General features: G+C 33.2%; 3 protein-coding genes across 3 annotated transcripts; 1 reads left to right on the top strand and 2 right to left on the bottom strand.

Annotated features, from left to right (window-relative positions):
- Positions 1–622: 622 nt before the first annotated feature.
- On the top strand, positions 623–4,321 carry LOC115976249 (uncharacterized protein YwbO). The gene is made up of 8 exons (XM_031097422.1): positions 623–739; positions 2,054–2,227; positions 2,315–2,434; positions 2,552–2,595; positions 2,707–2,832; positions 3,477–3,561; positions 3,909–3,965; positions 4,056–4,321. Exons 2-8 carry the CDS (start codon positions 2,078–2,080, stop codon positions 4,125–4,127), a joined length of 654 nt encoding a protein of 217 aa, XP_030953282.1. The 5' UTR covers positions 623–739; positions 2,054–2,077; the 3' UTR covers positions 4,128–4,321.
- A 3,053-nt stretch (positions 4,322–7,374) lies between these two features.
- LOC115976248 (E3 ubiquitin-protein ligase At3g02290-like) lies at positions 7,375–13,405 on the bottom strand. Its single transcript, XM_031097421.1, has 5 exons — positions 13,112–13,405; positions 12,048–12,434; positions 10,926–11,355; positions 9,804–9,913; positions 7,375–7,641 (listed from the first exon to the last, which is right to left on the bottom strand). Exons 2-5 carry the CDS (start codon positions 12,165–12,167, stop codon positions 7,615–7,617), a joined length of 687 nt encoding a protein of 228 aa, XP_030953281.1. The 5' UTR covers positions 12,168–12,434; positions 13,112–13,405; the 3' UTR covers positions 7,375–7,614.
- A 4,408-nt stretch (positions 13,406–17,813) lies between these two features.
- Positions 17,814–18,302, bottom strand: LOC115968561. Its single transcript, XM_031087981.1, has one exon. It carries the CDS (start codon positions 18,300–18,302, stop codon positions 17,814–17,816), a length of 489 nt encoding a protein of 162 aa, XP_030943841.1.
- Between the last annotated feature and the right edge of the window lie 1,907 nt (positions 18,303–20,209).

Here is a 20,209-nt window from a genome sequence, read left to right as displayed (position 1 = left end):
GTTAAAACCCATTTCTCACTCCCTTGTACGTGTATGTTTGTTTCTCAAAAAAAAAAAATGGGTAATTGTCTCACATTGCTTAAGAGAGTGTGTTGTGCGTAGTATAACTTGTCATACCCTCCCTTAAAAGTTACAATGGTTTTTGAGTGGAGTTGTGGTGTGCTTTTGTATTAGAACCTATTTTCCTCTTCATTGTATGTGCATGTTTGTTTCTCAAAAAACAAAAAAGAAAAAAGATTAATATTGTTTCAAATCATAATTTTAATTTCTTTTTCAGTTGGGAGTAAAAGTAAGTATAATAAACACTACTTTAAAAAAATATATAAAAATAGTAATTTAGCAAAGTTGAAAGTTTTCAACTTTGCCTACACAAAAAATCATACCCTCTCCTAGAAGTGTATTTTTTTTTTTTTTTTAAAGAAGATTATTTAAATAATTACAAAAATAATTTGGGCATTGCAAATATGTGATTAATCATTTTCAGCGTAACAATAACATTTTTAAATTCATAAAAAATACAAAATAAATTTAAAAAAAAAAAAAAAAAAAAAAAAAAAAAAAAAAAAACCCCTAAGCGGGGGTAGTTGGTAAAAGGTGACGTGTGAAAATGAAAACGGTCGTCTCTTTCATTTGAGAAGATCAAACCTCAATAAGTATATATTGAACTGGCAATGCGTTTGGTGTGTGTCAAATCCAATCTCCTCCACAAAGTCTCACCTTCTCTTCTCTTCTCTTTCAGGTAACATTTCTCTATTCCTTAACCATTTCCAATACCCACTTTTTCAATTCTTCTCATTTTTCATTTCTTTTATTGCATTTTTTTTTTTTGAGAATCTAATTTCCAATACTTTATATAGTATTCTTCTGCCACTATATGATGCTTTGGCTGAAATTCTGCATTTAAGAAGGAAAAAAAATATATATATATCAGTGTTCATCTTCTATGCTAAAAATATGATTTTTTTTTTTGGGGGTGGGGGGGGGGGTTGTCATGGGAAGTGAAATTCTTGGAATAGTTGTGTGTAGAAAACTCATGTCCATTTGTCATGTTTATTTTCTAATTTCTTTCTTTCTGATATGTGTAATAATCGAAAGAAAGAAAATCTCCTAGTTGATGTTGTGGTGTAGCTTTTAATTTTCTTTGTTGGTGCTAAATTCTTAAAATGAGATCATTTTGATGACCCTTTTTCTTTTCCTTTTACTGTGTTGCGAAATCTGATTAAAATGGCTAGATTAGATAAGGGTTGTTGGAAGATTTCATTCTTAATTTTCACAAAGAAAGGGTATGTTTAAAATTTAAATTAAAAAATAAATAAATAAATATAGGGCTAGATTAATGAGTAAGACAAAAGGGTACCTCTCTGATAATGAATGATTTTTTTTTTTTTTTTTTGATAATTCAATAATTGGGCTAGGGAGGATTTGAAGTCTTCGTTGAAAATACTAAGAGGCGTCAAATGAGCTATAAGACTCTTTTGTAGAAAATTTTAAAAATAAATAAATAAATAAAAATGATTCCTTTTGTTTTCTCTGCTCCTTTGTAAAATTAGTAATTGAATATGAGGCATTCTGGAGGAGAGTCCTTGAGTGGTCATTTGAATAGCATGCAGTTTCCTTCTTCTTTGTCATGACTAGACTTTAAGTCATGTTCTTCAGGTAGCTCTCAGGTTGCTTAAAAGTTAGTGAATTTAGGGCAGACGTACTACTGGAGGTAGTAATAATTTACGTAGATGTAAACATCAAGCAGAGTCTCACAGAAAAGAAGGCCCTTGCTTGGACTGAAGGGCAGGATTTATTGACATATTTCAACTGCTTAAAATTAGGATTTATGTTTAATAAAAAGTTAGTGCTTTGAATAATAGAGCTTTTCAAGTAGTCATGGGTTATGCACCTGGCTTCATTTTGATCCAGGGTTCCGATTCAAGAGTACATGTGTTTTGTAATTTGTTCAGTTAATAATTCTTTGGTAGAAAATGTTATCTTGAGTTATAACATGTGAAGAAGAAAAACTACTGTACTTCACTGCATTCAAAACTGAATCAATATATTTCAGAAAGCTTGCGGACACAAAGGCATCATGTCTGCATCCGAGTCGGTTGGAAACAACACTCAGAAAAAGCTTATAAAAATAGATATCAGTTCAGACACTGTGTGTCCATGGTGCTTTGTGGGCAAAAAAAATCTTGACAAAGCTATAGCTGCATCTAAAGATAACTATGACTTTGAGGTTTGCTCTCTCTCTCTCTGTGTTTGCACGTGCATGTGCACGAATGTTTGTGTTCCCACTCTTATCTTTTATCAACTACATTTGCAGATTAGATGGCATCCATTTCAACTTAATCCTTCTGCCCCAAAAGAAGGCATCAATAAGAAAGAGTATTACAGGAACAAGTTTGGATCTCAAACTGAGAGGATAGAAGCTCGGATGTCGGAGGTTTTCCAAATATTCTCTGAATCACTTATATACATATCATTGATTGGTTTGCATTAAGTTTGATTTGGCTGGTCATTGTATGCAATAAATAATTATGACTGCTTTGCAAATTTTCAGGTTTTTAGAGGCCATGGATTGGAATATAACCTTTCAGGACTCACGTAAGCATAAAAACAGTTTTAAATATATGGATAACTTTATATAGGTGAGGAAGCTATGAAGCAACTTTAATCTATTGGAGATTCCACTAACATTGTCTTAAATGCACACAGGGGAAATACTCTAGACAGCCACAGGCTTATGCATTTCGTTGGGCAACAGGGTCTTGATAAGCAACATAATCTTATGGAGGTGCTCTCTCTTGGCTACTTCACTCAGGCAAAATTTATTGGTGACCAGTAAGTTTGGCTGTGGAACGTTTGATCTTTATATTTTCTAAATGTTTAGGCTGTTTGAATAAATTTTATTTTCCTGTAAACAATGCTTAATATTAATTTTCTTATGGATTGATTTTTGTTTAACATGAATACCATGTAGAATGCACCCCTCCACCTCCAAAAAATTAAAATAAATTCTTTCAAAGATCATGAGTTATTAGAGACTAAACAACTGGACAAATCCTCGTTTTGACTTGAGCTCCACATGTTCAACTCACTTATCAAAATAAAATTGAAGAAAATATATTGCTTTCTAGAACCAAAATTTCTGCAATTATTGACCATTCTACTTTAGTTTGACATGGCACTGGCAGTCAACTAAAACTGCTGGTCCCCAGTTGGTTCTTTCCTGGAAATAAAATCCACTATGAGAACAATGATACTCTAGGGGCCAGTATTTGAAAGTTAAAAAACAACTTGGGAAACACCATTAGTCTTGCTATTATTTAACCTGAGTTGTTTGGCATGAAATGTTCCTCACCAGGGTAACCCAATAAGGATATAAGATCCTCCTGTGCAGCAGGCTTATTTTGTTTATTATCAGTGTAGAGTTGATTATCTTTGCACATCTTACTTCAGATATTAACAAACACCAATATTCGCAGGGAATTTCTTCTGGAATCTGCTAAAGAGGTTGGGATAGAGGGGGCAGAAGAGTTTCTTCGAGACCCCAACAATGGGTTAAAGGAGGTCTTTTTCTTTGCTAATTCTTATGCTGCAATTGGTTGCCAAAGATGATATAATAGGAGAAAATAAAATCTGACTTATTACTGCATTTTGGGGTTGAACTTGTAAGTTTTAGATATTTTTTCTTCAGCAATGTGGGCAATCAACTGGAGCATCATGTACATTTTTTCTTCTGTGCTCCTTTTGGTTGCTGAGAAAGTAAAAACTTGTAATTCTGCAAATGCATACCTGTCTCAATGTTTGTGAAAATCATTATTTATTTTCAAATTGTGTTCTCCATAATAGACCACGCCACAAGTTCTCCTTTGATGTTTTTGATAGAACTAACCTTACTCCTTTTGTCTGCTAAGGTTAATGAGGAGCTTGAGAAGTACTCAGCAAGTATTTCAGGCGTCCCATATTTTGTGGTGGGTGATAAAAATTCACAATTTGTAAACTTTATTTTTCGGTATAACTACCCAAGCAGGTCCATTCATACTATTGGTTTTTCTTGACAGATTAATGGAAGCCAGAAATTGAGTGGTGCCCAACCCCCAGAGGTCTTTCTAAGAGCTTTCCAAGTAGTCTAGTTGAGAACCTTACAGATTAAAGCTTCTATTTCAGTTGTTAATAAAAGGACAGCATATCTTTGCCTGCTTTAATATTATGATATGTGTGGTTGAGATACTTATTGGTCCCTGTATTATGCCTTGTGTTTACAGTTATAGTGACATGTATGTCTTATAGTAAAATGGTGTGAATAAGATTGTCTTCATTTAATAATGCTTTGCAAGAACATTTTCAATGATTTAAATTATGATGAGAAGTCTCCAAGTTGACAATTTTTACATTGCTGACTGTGAAATGAAAAAGGTTGGAGACTTCAAAAGAGTTTTTTTTTTTTAAATAAAAAAAAAAAAAAAAAATTTGAGATTTGAAGAGCTGTCAGGCTCAAAATTTAATCTAGGGATATAAAGATAGAATCACACCTCCAAGTTGACAATTTTTTTTTTCTTGAGAAATGGTGTTTTTACCACTAAAGAGCATTCACATAAACTTATATTTATATACAATTTCTCTAATTAAACCACCAAAAACCTTACTTTTTCTAAAGAACCACCTAAAAGAATATACCCTACGCTCCGTTTGTTTTAATGGAAAATCTTGTGTAAAGATAGTTTTCCATGTTTTCCAGTGTTTGGTAGCATAAAAAAATGAGTCAAAGGAAAACTATCTTTGGTCAACATAATAAGTAAGGCTTATTTTTAAAGATTGTTTTCCATTAAATTTTTTTGGAAAACAACAATATCTCATAGCAAGCTAAATAAGGGAAGTTAGGAAGTTGTTTTTCAACTCATTTAAAATTGCTACCAAACATTGGAAAATGAGATAGTTTTATAGAAAATACTTCTTAGAAAATGACTTGTTTTCTAGAAAACGTCATTACTGAAACAAACAGAGCGTACATCTCATTCTATATTTTGTAATGCATTGTATTATTATTATTATTATTATTTTCTCTCACAAATAGGATCAACACAACCCAAATCACTCAACCACAGCTACCTATCACAAAACCTGATCAAAACATCTCAAATTACCCAACCATCTTGCCTCTGGCAACCCAACGCCACCACAACCTGTCAATGCAAAACCCAGCGCCACTGCATGTCTGCAACCCAGCAACCATGGCCAACAACCTGCAACCCACACCCAACATTTTGCCTTCTAAATATCTCAAAGATAAAACAATATTTATATTAAAAAGTAAATAAAAATAATAATAATAAGGCCGAATAGAATTAATACAAGGTATAGGACCTCGATTTCTACCCTTTTTCCCAACAGTTCCTCTATTATTCGAGTTTTTAGAATTTGAATGATTGTTTGATTTGGCGACTGAACCTAAGATCTTTTTATCAAGCTGCCTACCTACTCTTTTGAAGGGATCAAGTCATAACATAGTTCTTGAACTACTACACCCGCACATACCTCTTCTTGCTTACTTCACTAGCAAGGTCTTCCCAACAAAGATCTTAACGTATCCGCCCTCGTGAGAAGATATTAGGATTTGAAATCCCTCTTCCTCCCTCTATTTATTCTTAGTCGTCTTTCGAGGAGTGATTGGTCTACAAGACCAACCCAATTAAAAACACAAATTGCAACTAAGTAACCCTCAATGCTGCAACTAGTTTACTTCAACGCATTTGTGATAACCACCATGAGAACTACCACGCATTTGGTTTACTTCAACGCGTTCACGAGGATCACCATGCCAACACCGCCCATGTTGATGGGGAACTGAGCCTCGATGCCAAGAGTGAGAAAGAGGCTAAAGAGAGTCTTTTTTAGGTTTTTTAGGAGAGAAAGTTTGAATGAAAAAAGAAAAAGTAATAAATACAAATGCTATAGCGCTCCTTCAAATTTAAAGGAGAATTATATCATTTTGCAAAATTTGACAATAATAAAGAACCAAATATATAGTGTTTTCTGTAATCTTGTGAACAATATCATCTTATTTGGCTTTTAATGGATTTTGGAGGATCGAATGAGAATGCTCTAAGTGTTAATGAATTTGGTTTGATGTAAAAACAAGGAGACAGAAAATGATAGATTAATATATTTTGTTCTTGTTTGGTAGGGTAGAATGAAATGAAAAAAAATTACAGTTATTTTCTATCCATGTCCATTTTTAATCTTCATAAAGTTCAGGCAAATTTTACAAGTAAATACATAATCTATGTGAATGCTTGGTTTTCTCTAGAGAAATGGGTCCATAATTCGTGTGAAAAATATTAGAACAAAGTTTAGTTACAAAATTAGTTGTAACCTAAGACTACAATCTTAATAAAATAAACATTACTATATATTTTGAAAATCTAACCGTTGAATTACATGTTCTTTACGCTCTTAATACACAAATTAAATTTTGGGTCAATTGGATATTATTTACTATATGATATATAAACTCATATTTTATGCATAATTTTAAACTAAAAAAATTTACAATTTAAACAATTTATTAATAACATAACGATTAATCTTTAATTTTCTAAAAATTTTGCAAACATAGAAAATATAAGAAGAAAATGTAATCCAATGATAGATTTGTCAAAAATCACCTTTAATAAAAAGATATTGAATAAGGTAGCTAAACTTTGTCCAAAATATTATTCAGCTTCAACAATTTAATTATAAACTTAATAACCTAACATAAATTGTAGTAACTAATAAAGAGTTTAACTAGACTCGACAAAGTAAGAAAGTCATTATTTAAAAAATAATAATAATAATAGCCCTAAAGTAATCAATTTCAATTTCATTGGAATAAATTAATATTTTAAAATAAACAAGTAAATTATAAGAGGAAAAAACCCTTAATTATTTGAATATTTGATGTAAACAAGAAAAATAATATATGCCATATGATTGAACCCCATAAAATTTATTTAGTGGGCTCAATTATAAAAGATTTAAAAACTGTCTAATATTTTATTTATACCCTATATTCTTTTTAAATATGTGGCCCTGCTATCAGTGCTATGACCTCAAGTCCTCTCTCTCTCTCTCTCTCTCTCACACACACACAAACACAAACACAAACACACACTGATCACTGATGCAAAAACAAATGTGACTGCCTCTTGTGCATCTTTCTTTAATAATTAAAGTGAAAGCCCTGTTCAAGCTTGACCCGTCATCTACCAGATGTATAGCCAACAATGCAAATAATAACACCAAAATATAAAAGAAAAACCCAAAGCTATACAGTTAGACCTAGAGGGACTTCAAATGCTTCTCCTCAGTCCATTCATGAGAACCTGTATAATGCCATACTGAAGAAACCATAGCCGTATTTCAAATAAAATTGCAAGCTTGTTTCAATTAGAAACAGTGAAGGAATTAAGGACATTTGGAACACGTACTCACAACAATCGATATGAGGAACAATTTTTAATATTTACTATATATAACAAACACTTTAACCTCTGATATTCACAATGACTACACTTTGGTTTTCTTTCTCCTCTCCGTGTGTTGCTGGCTTCCTCTACAACGAAAACCTTTCAATCAAGATTATGTTGTTTCATCGAATACCATCACCTATAGAAGCCAACCAAGTAAATACTAAGTCAGAATAAGTAAAGATTAAGGAAACAACATAATTTGTTAACAAAAATTTAGAAATATGACTTCTAGAAATTCATGCTTTTTTTTTTTTGGGTCCAATAATAAGCCATCCAATTTCTACAACTTACAAAGCATCATCAGGAATGAGTGATGCAGCTATAATGTCACCATTTCTGCAGAACTACCCAATCCAACTTGGGTTACTCATAAAATGATGATGAAACTTCACATATCAATAAAACGTAAGGTCACCTAAGCATGAAACCTTAATTGCTTTGCTTGAAAAAACAGTTGTTAAATACATAAAACACGTAGGACACCTACATTTAAGCTGCAAAAGCTCAGCAAACTGATTACCTCTTCACTGCACACGAAGAGCGATACCTCAAGATGCTAGCTGTTGTGATGCAGTGCATTAAAGCAATTGCATACACTCTTGTAACAGCTTGTGCTGTCTTTTTGTAACAATTACTTCCTTCTTGTAACAAATTGTAATTGGTATATTCAAGAAATCTTGGCCAAGAATTACTTAGTTAAAGATTAGCCAAGAATTACCAACAAGTAGTCATAAAGTAGTTTAGCCTGAGCCACACAACTTTGCATCTATAAAAGCAAATTCTAGGCATTCGTAAAGGGGTCTTTGAGTGAATTTTACAAACCATTCAGTTTAGAACTGAGTTTTCCTAGAGCGATCTTAAGGAGTTGTTCCCTTAGTTTCCCCTCTATGCAACTTAACATCCTTCCCATTCCTTCGTTATTTTCTCTATTGCATCCTAGCACATCTTGCACATACTCTGGTTCTCAGGTGTTCTGCAAGTTTTCTTATCCTCCACCCCTTTTCAAATAACTTTACAAAATGCTCCTCACATATTCTATTCCATCCAAACAACCTACAAAATATCTGTTCATCTGATAAACCAATACATATTCAAACTCTGTTTATATATATATATATATATATATATATTGGGTTCTGATAAGTAAGCTTTGGCCCAAAACAGAGGGTGATGGGAAGATTCAAAGTGGTGAACTCCGCTTCATGAGGTATAGTCCTCAGTTGATTGTGTTACCCTCACAGTTAATAAGAAATATCAAATTTCAAGGACCCATCGATTTCCCTTACAAGAGACGAATGGATGGAGATATCATGGATTTAAACCATTGAATTCTTAAACCAATAACTGACAAAAAAAAAATGCACTTATAGTATTGGTTGTAAATCAAATCTCTAAGTGGGTTTTCCAAATGGCAGACCTTGATCCTCAAAAATATGCACACAGGGCATGTAGAACGTTTGTTCAGTACACAGGGCATGTAGAGTGTTTGTTCAGTATAAATGCATTTTGAGATCTCATAAGAACATCCAGTATAAATGCATTTTGAGATCTCATAAGAACATGTGTTTTTTTTTTAAAGAGAAGATCTAACTTAGTGAGAGGGGAAAAAATGATTTCATGGATTAAAACTTTAAATAAATGGCCTTTTCTGAATAGTCAATTACCTTTTCAGGTATTTGAAAATATATTGAAGGGACTTGTTTGGACTTTTCAATCATATAACAACAATTTTTAATTGTGCCTTGAAGTGATGGAATGAGATCAGCAGCCAAAAATTTTATGCAAGCGGTAAAAACACTTGTCTATCCGAAAAACCCGCGTATATTAACAATATAGCCAATGGCATGGGTCTTTTCAACAAAAATTCGACATCCTATGTTAACAAAGAAAGAGAACTAATGTGACAAGATATCTACATATATGCTTCTAGAGCTAATTTTCCATCTGATGCAGATCAGGAGCAATAATCTTTCTTCCACTAGTAGAGTAATACTATCATGATCAGAAAAGAAAAATGAATATGCATATACTAAAAAGAAACTAAGGAAATTTGAGGATGGTAGGGAAACAAACCTTCATCACAAGTTCCTTTAAAATTATAATGATGATGCCATACCTTGCTTTCAAACAAATAAATAAATATACATACATAAATGTGCCCCCATGTAGACACATGCATAGATACATACATACATTACATACCTACATACATATATGAATGTGTGTTGTGTGTATATACAATGAACAAATATGCATAAAAGAAAATTTTACCTATCAAAAAAAAAAAAAAAAAATTACCTTGCCACAAACTGGACAACTGTCACTTCTCTCCATCCACTCATAAATGCAACTCAGGTGAAAATGATGAGAGCATTTGGTCATTATCTTGGGGTTCTCTGTAGTATATTCTGCACATCAAATGTAAGTTTCAAAGCTGTGAGAATTTACACAACAAAAGATGTACTCCATAAAAGTACATTTTCGAAGATAAGTTATCAATTGCAACACATATCACAAATCCACAAAATGCGGCTCCGAATTAACAGATTGGATTATATGCCCTCTGTCCTTACTAAGATAGCACTCTTGATCAATGCACAATCAACAGGTCTATGCCTCCCACCTTTGAGCCTAGTGTAGCAGAAGGCCAAAAAAATATGGAGATATAAGTGAACTGTGTGAAACATTCACCATTGATTCACCACATTTTAGCTTCCAGCTTCCACAGAAATTACCCTTATAGATCAGGCTGTTGGGGAAAATCTGCTATTGCCCTTTCATAGGAGGATTGGAAGGACATGAATACTAAAAAAATTTAAGGGTTAAAACTTTTCTAAAATAGAAATAGAAGAAAAATTTTTAAGATCTGTACTGTGATTTTCAAAAGTTTAATAGCTTCCAATAAGGTTATCTATTTTTGGGGTTTTTTTTTTGGCCTGTAATATTAACAATGCTCTCAGGCATTCTTGAGCACGGAGATCCAGTTTTTCACATCCTTCATCCTTTCTTAAGATAAAACAGTTACATGCATCACAACCTCTTAAATTTGGAAAACTACACATTTTTCTAATACACGATAACTGAATAACGAAATGCTCAAATATACAAAATAAACTTAAAACAAGACTTATTAAACACTTGGTGGATCACACTCAAAGTGGACTAATTCATGAATGGAATCAAATGGACCCTTTTAACTAAGCGGTAGAGTTGTTCTTTTTAAATGTAGTTCTTCAGAGAGGTGTCAAAAGAAAATAAACAAAAATACTTATTAAATTCCCAATCTTGTCCTAGCACTTGTCAAGTCATGTCTGTGTCAATTACCTTCCAACATATTAGAAAGTAACAGAAAAGTTGCTACAATTATATGTTCTCCACAATGCAAAAGTGAATATTAAAAGAAGAATTAAAAAATTTTACCTTCAAGACATGTAGGACAGACGTCCTCATCTTCTGATGATGTATAAAAGTTTCCAACTCCAGTTATAGTAGTTTTTGCTGATGAGATCTTAACTGAGGATTTAGAACGGTATTCTTTTGATCCATCTTCACAAGCAGATTCATTCCATTTGTCTCCTGAATTTAAAGATTCCGGATCTGTATCAACATCACTTCTTAGAGGCTCTGTCTCCTCATGTGAATGACTTGATCCCTTCTCACGTCTAGAGACAAGTCCATCCCGCTGCAAGCGGAAATATCTGGGGTCAGCATCATAAGGCAAGGGCCTTGGAGGAGAACGATACATGCCAGATAGAGAGTTGTCCAGTGATGCTGTAGAAGTCATAGATGCTGCCCCCTGAATAGACGAAGGGATGGAATTCACTTCCCCTCTTCTAAATAGTGATGTATACTACAAAATATGAAAAGAACCCAAAAGTCAAACGAAAAATATATGTTTTTATACTAAAGGTAATGATCTCATCATTAACATTAATATCTTCATGAATAATTTTAGACTAATATGTGCTTCATAATGAACTTGCATCAACATAAGCTTGTCCTACAAATTCAGAATAAGAAATGCTGCTGAACATTCCTAAACTGAGAAATGTAAAATAATCTTTTAACATGTTTCCATTTCTTTCAACAACCTTTGTATACAGTTCTTCAAAGAAATAAGCAAGCAATACATCAGCTTTCAATACAAAACCACAGCAGAGGGCAGGGGTTAAAACAATAAATAGTATACCTACGACTCATACAGTAAAAGCAACACTTTCCCCGTGTAGTGTCAAAATTAGATATAATCTTCTGTATATTACAATGCTGAAATGTTTGTAAAAAGAAAACAATTGAAGATGCACGTGCTTGCACATAAAATTCTTAGGCTTGATAATAAGAGAACAAACTTAAAGACTCCAACAGTAAAATATAGCAATAGAAGGGAAATGCTGGATTAAGTAACAGTATCATAACTGCAGGTATTGAATGTAAAATTTGTAATTCAAACAGATATCGCCCACAAAGAAGACAGATCCCCCTCCCCCTCCCCTCTCCCAAAAAAAAAGAAAAAAAGAAGAGTAATAGGAGTTAGATACATACCACATTAAGAAGGTTCTGAACAAAGCAACTGAGACATGTACAGTTCCTATATACAGCACTAGTTGGATTCACATACTCTTCTAAGTCATCATTATTCAAACAACAACAGACGGCACCCATTTTGCCAGCCGTAATCTTTTTCTTCCACTTAAAACCCTCCACAGAAACTCTCCAATCTCATCAACAGAAATCAATTGTGGTATGCATATGCCTCAAGAAGAAACAGCTCCTGTCGCAATAAGTCTACTTTGATAAATAAGAAACAACAAATAAGAGAGGCGCTCAGCTCGCAGAAGTCCCACAGCCTCCACAAACCAGTACCCTCTCTATTCTGTTTATAAATCACAAATTTCTTGATACTACTAACTTATGGCTATATTTCTTCACCTGTAGCAAACGAAAATAACTAAGTTAAAACAATTATGTGAATAACAGAAATCAAAAGGAGGCGAAAAAGGTGTCCTCAAATCAAATTGATGAATCAAAATAAGCAATGTCCATTTACAGAACCCAGAAGCTACTCTCTAATAACGTAATCAGAGTTCACAATTCTTAGAATAATCCAGTTATCCCCATCTTAATCTTTTAAATAATAATAATAATCTTTGGGTGCTCAATTGCTGCTGCAATTCTACAAGCCAATTATCCATACAAAGTTTGACAAATCAAAAGGGGAAAAACTGTCAAAATTGGTAAGTAATTACCAGAAAATTCAACAAAAAGTAAAATTTTCCTGTCAAGATTTTTACAGTTCTTCAAATTTAGGAGAAGGGTTCTTTCTTTTAGCAGCAAGGAATGGTCATAGTATCACATCAAACAACGGCAAAAATCCACCCACAAACAAAGATGATAATCATAATTATGGAACATATAATTGAGCCAAACGCATCCATTCCATAAAAAGACACGGAATTGAAAAGAAAAACAAATAACTTTCAAATAGCATTGAAAACCCAGGAAAGATTCTATCAATTTAGGACGATCAACCAAGAGATAACACATAGAATCATCAAAATAAGAGAGACCCATTTGAGATAATCGATGAGAGAGAGACCGAGCAGTACCTTTAGGAAGAGCTGAGGACTTGAAAGGAAGAAAGAAAGAGAGATTCTAGTCGTGTTATTGTAATTTATTTTTCGTTTATTTTTTGTTTATTTATTTTTTATTAATGGGTTTTGTGGGAAAGACAAGGACAAAGAGTCAAAGACAGAGAAACCTGAAACTCCGAAATTTGGGTGGTCGGATCAGATTAGATTGTTACTAAACTTACTATATGCTTTGGAAAATCGAATACTATATATGGGTTTGTGCGTGTGCCTGGAAATTTTTTTTTTTTTTTTTCTTTCTTTTGAGGAAAAAAGAAAAGCCTATGAAAGCGCGCAATTAAAGCCAACCCTCTCTCTCTCTCACTTTTGTCTCTCTGTGCGGTGGGTGGAAGAATCTAATCCAACTTTATTCATTGAATGATTAGAATTAATTTTTTTTTACATGAAAGTATTGTATATTATTGGGGTAAAGATAAATTTGAACATTATTATAGTACCATTTTCTTTAGTGGCTCAATTAATTAAGGATTCATTACTTTGTCTACTTGTTAAAAAAATATTAGTATTAAATATGAAGTAGAGCATGCTTAAAAAAGACAATACTAGGTGTATAGGTTCTAATAAAGAAGTATTCATAGGATACTTAGACATATCAAAGAGAAAAAGAAAAGTAGTATACATAGGTATTTTTAGCTTCGAGTATCTATAGGTCTTGTTTCATGTTATGAAAAGTTAAAATGAGAAAGAATAATTAAAATATCTTACAAAACAAATGGTATATGAATATTGTGTATATATATATATGTGTGGTTTTTTATATATATAGGAATATATATAGTTTTTGTTTAGCGATTAACATGCACCTATGACTTTAATATGGTTTTCTCTTTTATCGCTTTGGGCTAAAAAGAAAAAATGGTGTGACATAGTTTCATTTACGATGAGTTTGAATTGATATTCTATGAAAGTTATATTATTTGAGTTCATTTTGACATGTTAGTGACATTTTAAAAAAAAAAAATTAGTGACATGATTTCATTGACGATGAGTTTCAATTGATACTTGATTAAAAAAAAGGGTAGTGTACCCTTAATGCTACATAACAACAAAAACTAAAAAGTGACGGCAAAGTTATAATTTATTGACAAATATTTTAGGATAGACATTGTAGGGTATCTAACACCCTATTCACATGTAATAGAACTTTAGGTTAATATTTTTGGTTGAAAGTGTTAAATTTTACCGATTATCCCAAAAGTTTAAACTATTAGGAAATGGTGAGTTTAATCACTTAACCATAATTCTAACACTCTCCATCACTTGTGGGCCTAAACTTCCCCTTAATAAGTGGGAGCTCAACAAGTGAGAATTTAATATTTTAAATAGGAGATAGAGTGAAGACAGGGATCGAACTCAGGATTTTCTGCTCTGATACCACATTAAATTACCGATTGTCCCAAAAATTTAAGTTATTAGGAAATTGTGAGTTTAATCACTTAACCATAATTCTAACAGAAGGCACTTGTCTCCCTTTTAAGCTTAAGAATCCTTATGATTCCCTTAGTTAATTCATAAATAAAATAAATTAAACATAGGTGACCAATCATACTTAAAAAGCTCATAATTGGCAACGACTCCTAAAAATAGAAAATAAACAAAATGACTCATTAATGCACACACATCATTCAAATGTCTACACAAGTCACCCATTTTATACACACGTGTCACTAAGAACTCTCAAAAGAGTGGTAAGCGTCAAGATTTGGCGTCAACATGAACCATGAGGGGGAGTTTGCTACATGAGCTTGTAGAAGGTGAGATCATATACGTATGGCCTTAGAGAGGAAGATTGGCATATGAGAATGGAGGAGGTGAGGTTACACATATGGACCTCAATGGGAAGATGTCCTTGTCTCAAAATCCATAGGGAAAATTATCATCTTAAGTTATGTCCTTATTTATGATTCTATCTCAACTGGGGGATTTGAAACTTCAATGTCATTCATTTTTGCATGCAGGGCCTAGCTTGAAGAATTTTTGCATTGAAAACTATTCTTGACTTTATTTTCATATTGAAACTTTAACTTGAATAATTTTATGTTGAAAAGTAACTCCTCGCTAATTTTCACTTTAAAACTTTGATGTCATTCATTTTCGCAATTAAGGCTCATCTCGATGAATCTTCACACTAAGAGTTATTCACGACTTTATTTTCACACCGAAACTTTCACTCGAGTCATTTTGGCTTGAAAAGTGACTCCTCACTTGCTTTTGCACCAAAACTTCAACTTCATTTATTTTTCACAATTGAAGCTAACCTGAGTTATTTTGACCTAAAAAGTACCTCTTCACTCGTTTTTTCATGGAAACTTCAACATCATTAATTTTAATTTTTGTTATAGAGTCCCAACTTAAAGATTTCACACCAAGAACTATTTTCGATTTTATTTTCACATCAAATTTTCACTTGAGTCATGTTGGGTTGAAAGGTAACTACTCGCTCGTTTTTGTAACAAAACTTCAATGTCATTCATTTTCTCACCAAGGCCCAGCCCAAAGAGCCTACACACCATGAGCTATTCTTGACTTATTATCGCACTAAAAGTTTCATCAGTTGTTTGGCTCGAAAAGTAACTTCTTACTTGTTTTCGCATCAAAACTTTGACATCATTCATTTTTCACATGCAAGGCTTAGCCCAAAGAATCTTTGCACCAATTGATTATTATCTTTATTTTCATACAGAAAACATTTAGGATATATTTGGTAACGATTTTTTTTTCTATTTTCAAAATTTTTTTTTTGGAAATATAAAGAAAAAACAATTTTCTTATATTTTTGAAATCAAAAACATGTTTGGTTAGTGGAAATTAAAAATTTAATTTTTTGAAGAAAAAAATAGAAAATACTAAAATATGTTGTTACTGGGATTTGAATTTTAATGCTAACTCATTAAATGAAGATTCGTTTAATTAAATGCGTGTTTTCATTAACTTTTGAAAACTAGAAACTGAAAACAGCCTTTTTCATGTTTTTAGTTTCCTTCACAAATTGAGTTTTGAGAACAATTTTTGTTTTCTGTCCATTTTGGCTTGCTGAACAAGTTTTTTTTGTTTTAAAAATAGAAAATTGTTTTTGAAAACAGAAAATAAGAGGAAAAACAATTACCAAACATACCCTTAATCCTCTTGGGTTAAAACTCCTCGATAGTTTTCACTTTGCAACTTTGGTGGCATTCAATTTTGCACTCGAGGCCCCGCTCAAAGAATCTGCACAACAAGAACTATTCTCAACCTTATTTTCACAACGAAACTTTCACCCAAGTAGTTTTTGACTAAAAAGGTTTAACTCCTTGTATTCGTTTACGCAATAAAACTTCAATGACCTTACTTTGATTATGATCTCTCTTGCTACTTGAGAGAGAACATTTTACTTCCATCCCTATAATCTATTCCAAGCTCGCTCCTTTAATTTTGTGAAGGCTTATCTTTCGGCTCTTCCAACAGAAGATAACATTACTAAGTATTTCTAGTATTGCTTATTGTAAACATTCCTAGCATTGTCTTGATTTTTTCTTGTACGTGCTCGAATATTTTGGCTTGAAAAGAGTGTGGTATTCTATTTGTTTATTTATTTATTTGTTATAGGAGGCTTTTTCATATTCGTAGAGATCTCTTGAATATTTTGGATCTCACATTTTGTATATTTGCAAAAGAAAAAGGCTAATATTTGCACAAAAAAGAAAAAGAAAAAAGAAAAGAAACAAAATGTGAATAAGTTTTTATCCTTGTATGTTCATTACGATCCCAAGTAGTTGTCTTTCCTCCTCTAATACAAACCCATCGGTATAACTCACTCTTTAAAACTGGCTTACAAAGGGAAAGTTTCCAAGAACTTATATACATATACAATTAAACTTACACTTAATTCATGTGAGACATTAGGATCATAATATCCTTATCTTCCATCAGAAGTGCATGTAGTCCTTTCGAGCTAAGGCTTTTTGTTGCCGTTATTGGGTCTATATAGATATATATATATATATATATATATTTATATGAGCTAGAGTACTTTGGTTACTTCATCTGCCTTAAAGTCTTGCGTGAGCACCCTGTTCATGTCATCCACAACAAACCTTTTTTTTTTTTTAATGAGACAAACCTCTTTCAACTTTGGAGGATAGGAGACGTGTTTTAGGCATGGTTTTAAAAACAAGTCCGAACCGACCAGGAACTGAGTACCAGTTCGATTCGATAAAAATACCCAAAACCGGTAAAAAATTGGGAACTAGAGGCAAATCCGGTTTTGCCCTAGTCCAATTTTTAAAATCATGGTTTTAGACTAGAGTAAGTAAAATTGTTTTTTTATCAACCAAACAACTTACTATTATTTTTGAAAGCAACAAATCAATAATAATATGGCGAGTCACTTAATAGAAAGTGTAATAAAAAATCAAGTTGTAAATTCTGTCCGTTTAGGATGGTAGAAATTGAGTTTAATAAATATTAACAAAAAAGACATGTTCCTATAATAAAAAAATAAAAAATAAAAAATAAAAAAACAAAAAAGACATGTTTATCACTACATGCAGGGAAAAAAAAACTAATGGACTTTATTTTTTGGAGGAAAACTAATAGACATTTTTTTTTTTTTTTTTGGGATAGAAAACACACAAACTTTATTAATAATTAAGAGCAATAGATACATCATGGAGAAGAGCCTCTACAATAAAAAAAAGGGACTCTCTTTAATCCAAACAGAAAAGTCAAAAATGCTTAAAGCATGTTTAGCTAACTGGTGAGTAGATATATTGCTGTTCCTATGAACATGAGAAAATAAGACATTCCGAAACTCAAAAGAAGTAACTTGCATCCCATAATTCAGAGCAGCAATTGTTGAAGCAACATGAGAATTTCCACTAAGAGCAGGAACAATATTAAGTGGATCTCCTTCTAAAACAAAGTCCTGAATACCCATATCCTTAGCAAATTCCCAACTAGATTCAAAGGCCTTTGCCTCAACTTCAATAGCTCCTAGAGGACACCGAAACTTCTTGCTAAGACCTACAATAAAATTTCCAACATGGTCTCGAATTACAACCCCCACTCCAGCTTCTTTTTGTTCCTTAAAAACAACACCATCTATGTTAACCTTATAAAAAGGAAAAGCTGGAGGCTCCCATTTTGAAACATGAGCTTGAGAAAGCTTCATTGGGACTTCCACAGCCGCCCATTACTCCTCCAAGTAGTGAGTATACACCATAGAATTAGTTGCTTCCCATTCTTCCTTAATCCATCATACTGAACTTCATTCCTATTTGTCTAAAGTGCCCATAAAATTGTGATTGCAATAGCCTGATCTTCACACAACCAATCTGCCTTCGTCAAGATAAACCATAGGAAATCCATAAAACACCTAAATTGCACAGAGGCAAAGTCATTGAAATTTTGAAATAACATCCATGTTTCATGTGCCTTAGGACATTCCCAACAAAGATGCAGCAAGGATTCAAAATTATCACCACATTCCTCACAACCACCCTCTAATATAACATGTCCATGTACTAGATTCGCCTTTGTTTGGGAGAATATCACAGGCTGCCTCCAAATAAAGTGTCGAATCTTATGAGGAACTTGGATCTTCTAGAACTTTTTCCAAAACTGCCTCATGCTATCACCATCTGAGCTTGAAGCAAATTCAATAGGCTTACTCAAATCCATAGCAACTTTATAGGCACTCCTAACCGAAAATAAACCATTTGAAGTCTTTGCCTAGATTTGTTTATCTTCAAGAAGTCGGGTACTCAGTGGAATACCTCCTATAATTTCTGCCTCAAAAGGAAGGAAAATATATTTAAGTAAACTAAAATTCCATCCCTTATCTCCAACATCAATTAGATCACTAACCATAGAGATTTGTGGATAAAGAACTCTAGGGGAGATAACCTTAAATGAAGGAGAGTTAGGAATCCACTTATCCTCCCATATTCGGATTTTTTGATCATTGCCAACATTCCATCTCATCCATTTTTTAACAATTTCTTTGGCTACATAAATACTTCTCCATACATATGAAGGTCTATTTCCCAAAGAGGCATGAACAAAATCACAATCCTTAAAATAACGTGCTTTAAAAACTCTATAAACAAGAGTATTATTAGCCATCTGAAGTCTCCAGGCCTGTTTAGCCAAAAGAGCCAGATTAAAAGGCTTAAGCAATTTGAAACCCATCCCACCACATGATTTAGGCACACACAACTTCTCCCAACTCAACAACGGCATCTTTCTTTCATCCTATTTTTGTCCCCACCAAAAATTTCTAATCATACTAGTTAGATTATCATAAAGGGAATCAGGGATTTTGAAGCAGCTCATGGTGTATGTTGGGATAGCTTGACCAACTGCCTTGATCAAAATTTCTTTCCCGGTTTTAGAAAGCAACTTCTCCTTCCATCTAGCTAACTTTTTTGCCAATTTTTCCTTCACAGCATTAAAAGTATTTCTTTTATTCCTCCTGTAGGGGCAAAGACCCCAAATCATGTAATGGGCCTTGGGCCCCATCCAGGACAATTAGCAATGCCCGAGGAGAGAAAATGGATGCTAAAGGGATTTCCAACCTAGTTCTCGTAGACAAGGGGGCATTTGGGAGACGGTCCGAGGAGGGATGCCTCCTCGGATGTGATGAATATGGCTCAAACATGCACTCTATCTATTAGAAGGACCCCCCTAATAGACATTAGTAGTAGAGATGTGTCCTACAGACCCATAGGAAATAATGAAACATAAAATATCCAAGGAGAGGCTGCTGCTACCGCATTAAATGCGTTGTAGCTACTTTTTTGGCCACATTAATGTGGAGAAGACCTGTGAACAGTGTTGTCTTGGCCACCACAACTCACAGAAGGCTGAAAGAGGGTGTCCGATGGGACAAGCACTCAAGTAAGGGTCCAGATGATCAACAAGTGTAAGACCACGATGGCTTCAAGAAGACTATATAAGATGAGGAGTCCTCATGAGGAATGGACGGAGAAAAAAGAAGAGAGAACACTGTAGCAGTATAAGCGACCATAATCTTCAAACAGTGATCGACATATATTCATCTTATCTCCTCGAACTGAA

Source organism: Quercus lobata, chromosome 2 (genome assembly GCF_001633185.2).
Source record: "Quercus lobata isolate SW786 chromosome 2, ValleyOak3.0 Primary Assembly, whole genome shotgun sequence".
NCBI classification, from domain to species: domain Eukaryota; kingdom Viridiplantae; phylum Streptophyta; class Magnoliopsida; order Fagales; family Fagaceae; genus Quercus; species Quercus lobata.
The sequence above is the reverse complement of the archived record's forward strand: the minus strand, read 5'-3'. Positions and strand labels throughout refer to the sequence as shown.

Bases quoted from the DNA above. Each gene is read 5' to 3' on its own strand.
- LOC115976248 (XM_031097421.1), bottom strand. From the start codon at position 12,167: ATGGGTGCCGTCTGTTGTTGTTTGAATAATGATGACTTAGAAGAGTAT. The intron at 11,356-12,047 runs GTATGTATCTAA...CATATTTTGTAG, and splicing joins TTCAGAACCTTCTTAATGTG to TATACATCACTATTTAGAAG. The intron at 7,642-9,803 runs GTAATTTTTTTT...TGGCTTCTATAG, and splicing joins GTTGTCCAGTTTGTGGCAAG to GTGATGGTATTCGATGAAAC.
- LOC115968561 (XM_031087981.1), bottom strand. From the start codon at position 18,302: ATGAAGCTTTCTCAAGCTCATGTTTCAAAATGGGAGCCTCCAGCTTTT.
- LOC115976249 (XM_031097422.1), top strand. From the start codon at position 2,078: ATGTCTGCATCCGAGTCGGTTGGAAACAACACTCAGAAAAAGCTTATA. The intron at 2,596-2,706 runs GTAAGCATAAAA...AAATGCACACAG, and splicing joins TATAACCTTTCAGGACTCAC to GGGAAATACTCTAGACAGCC. The intron at 3,966-4,055 runs GTGGGTGATAAA...TTTTCTTGACAG, and splicing joins CAGGCGTCCCATATTTTGTG to ATTAATGGAAGCCAGAAATT.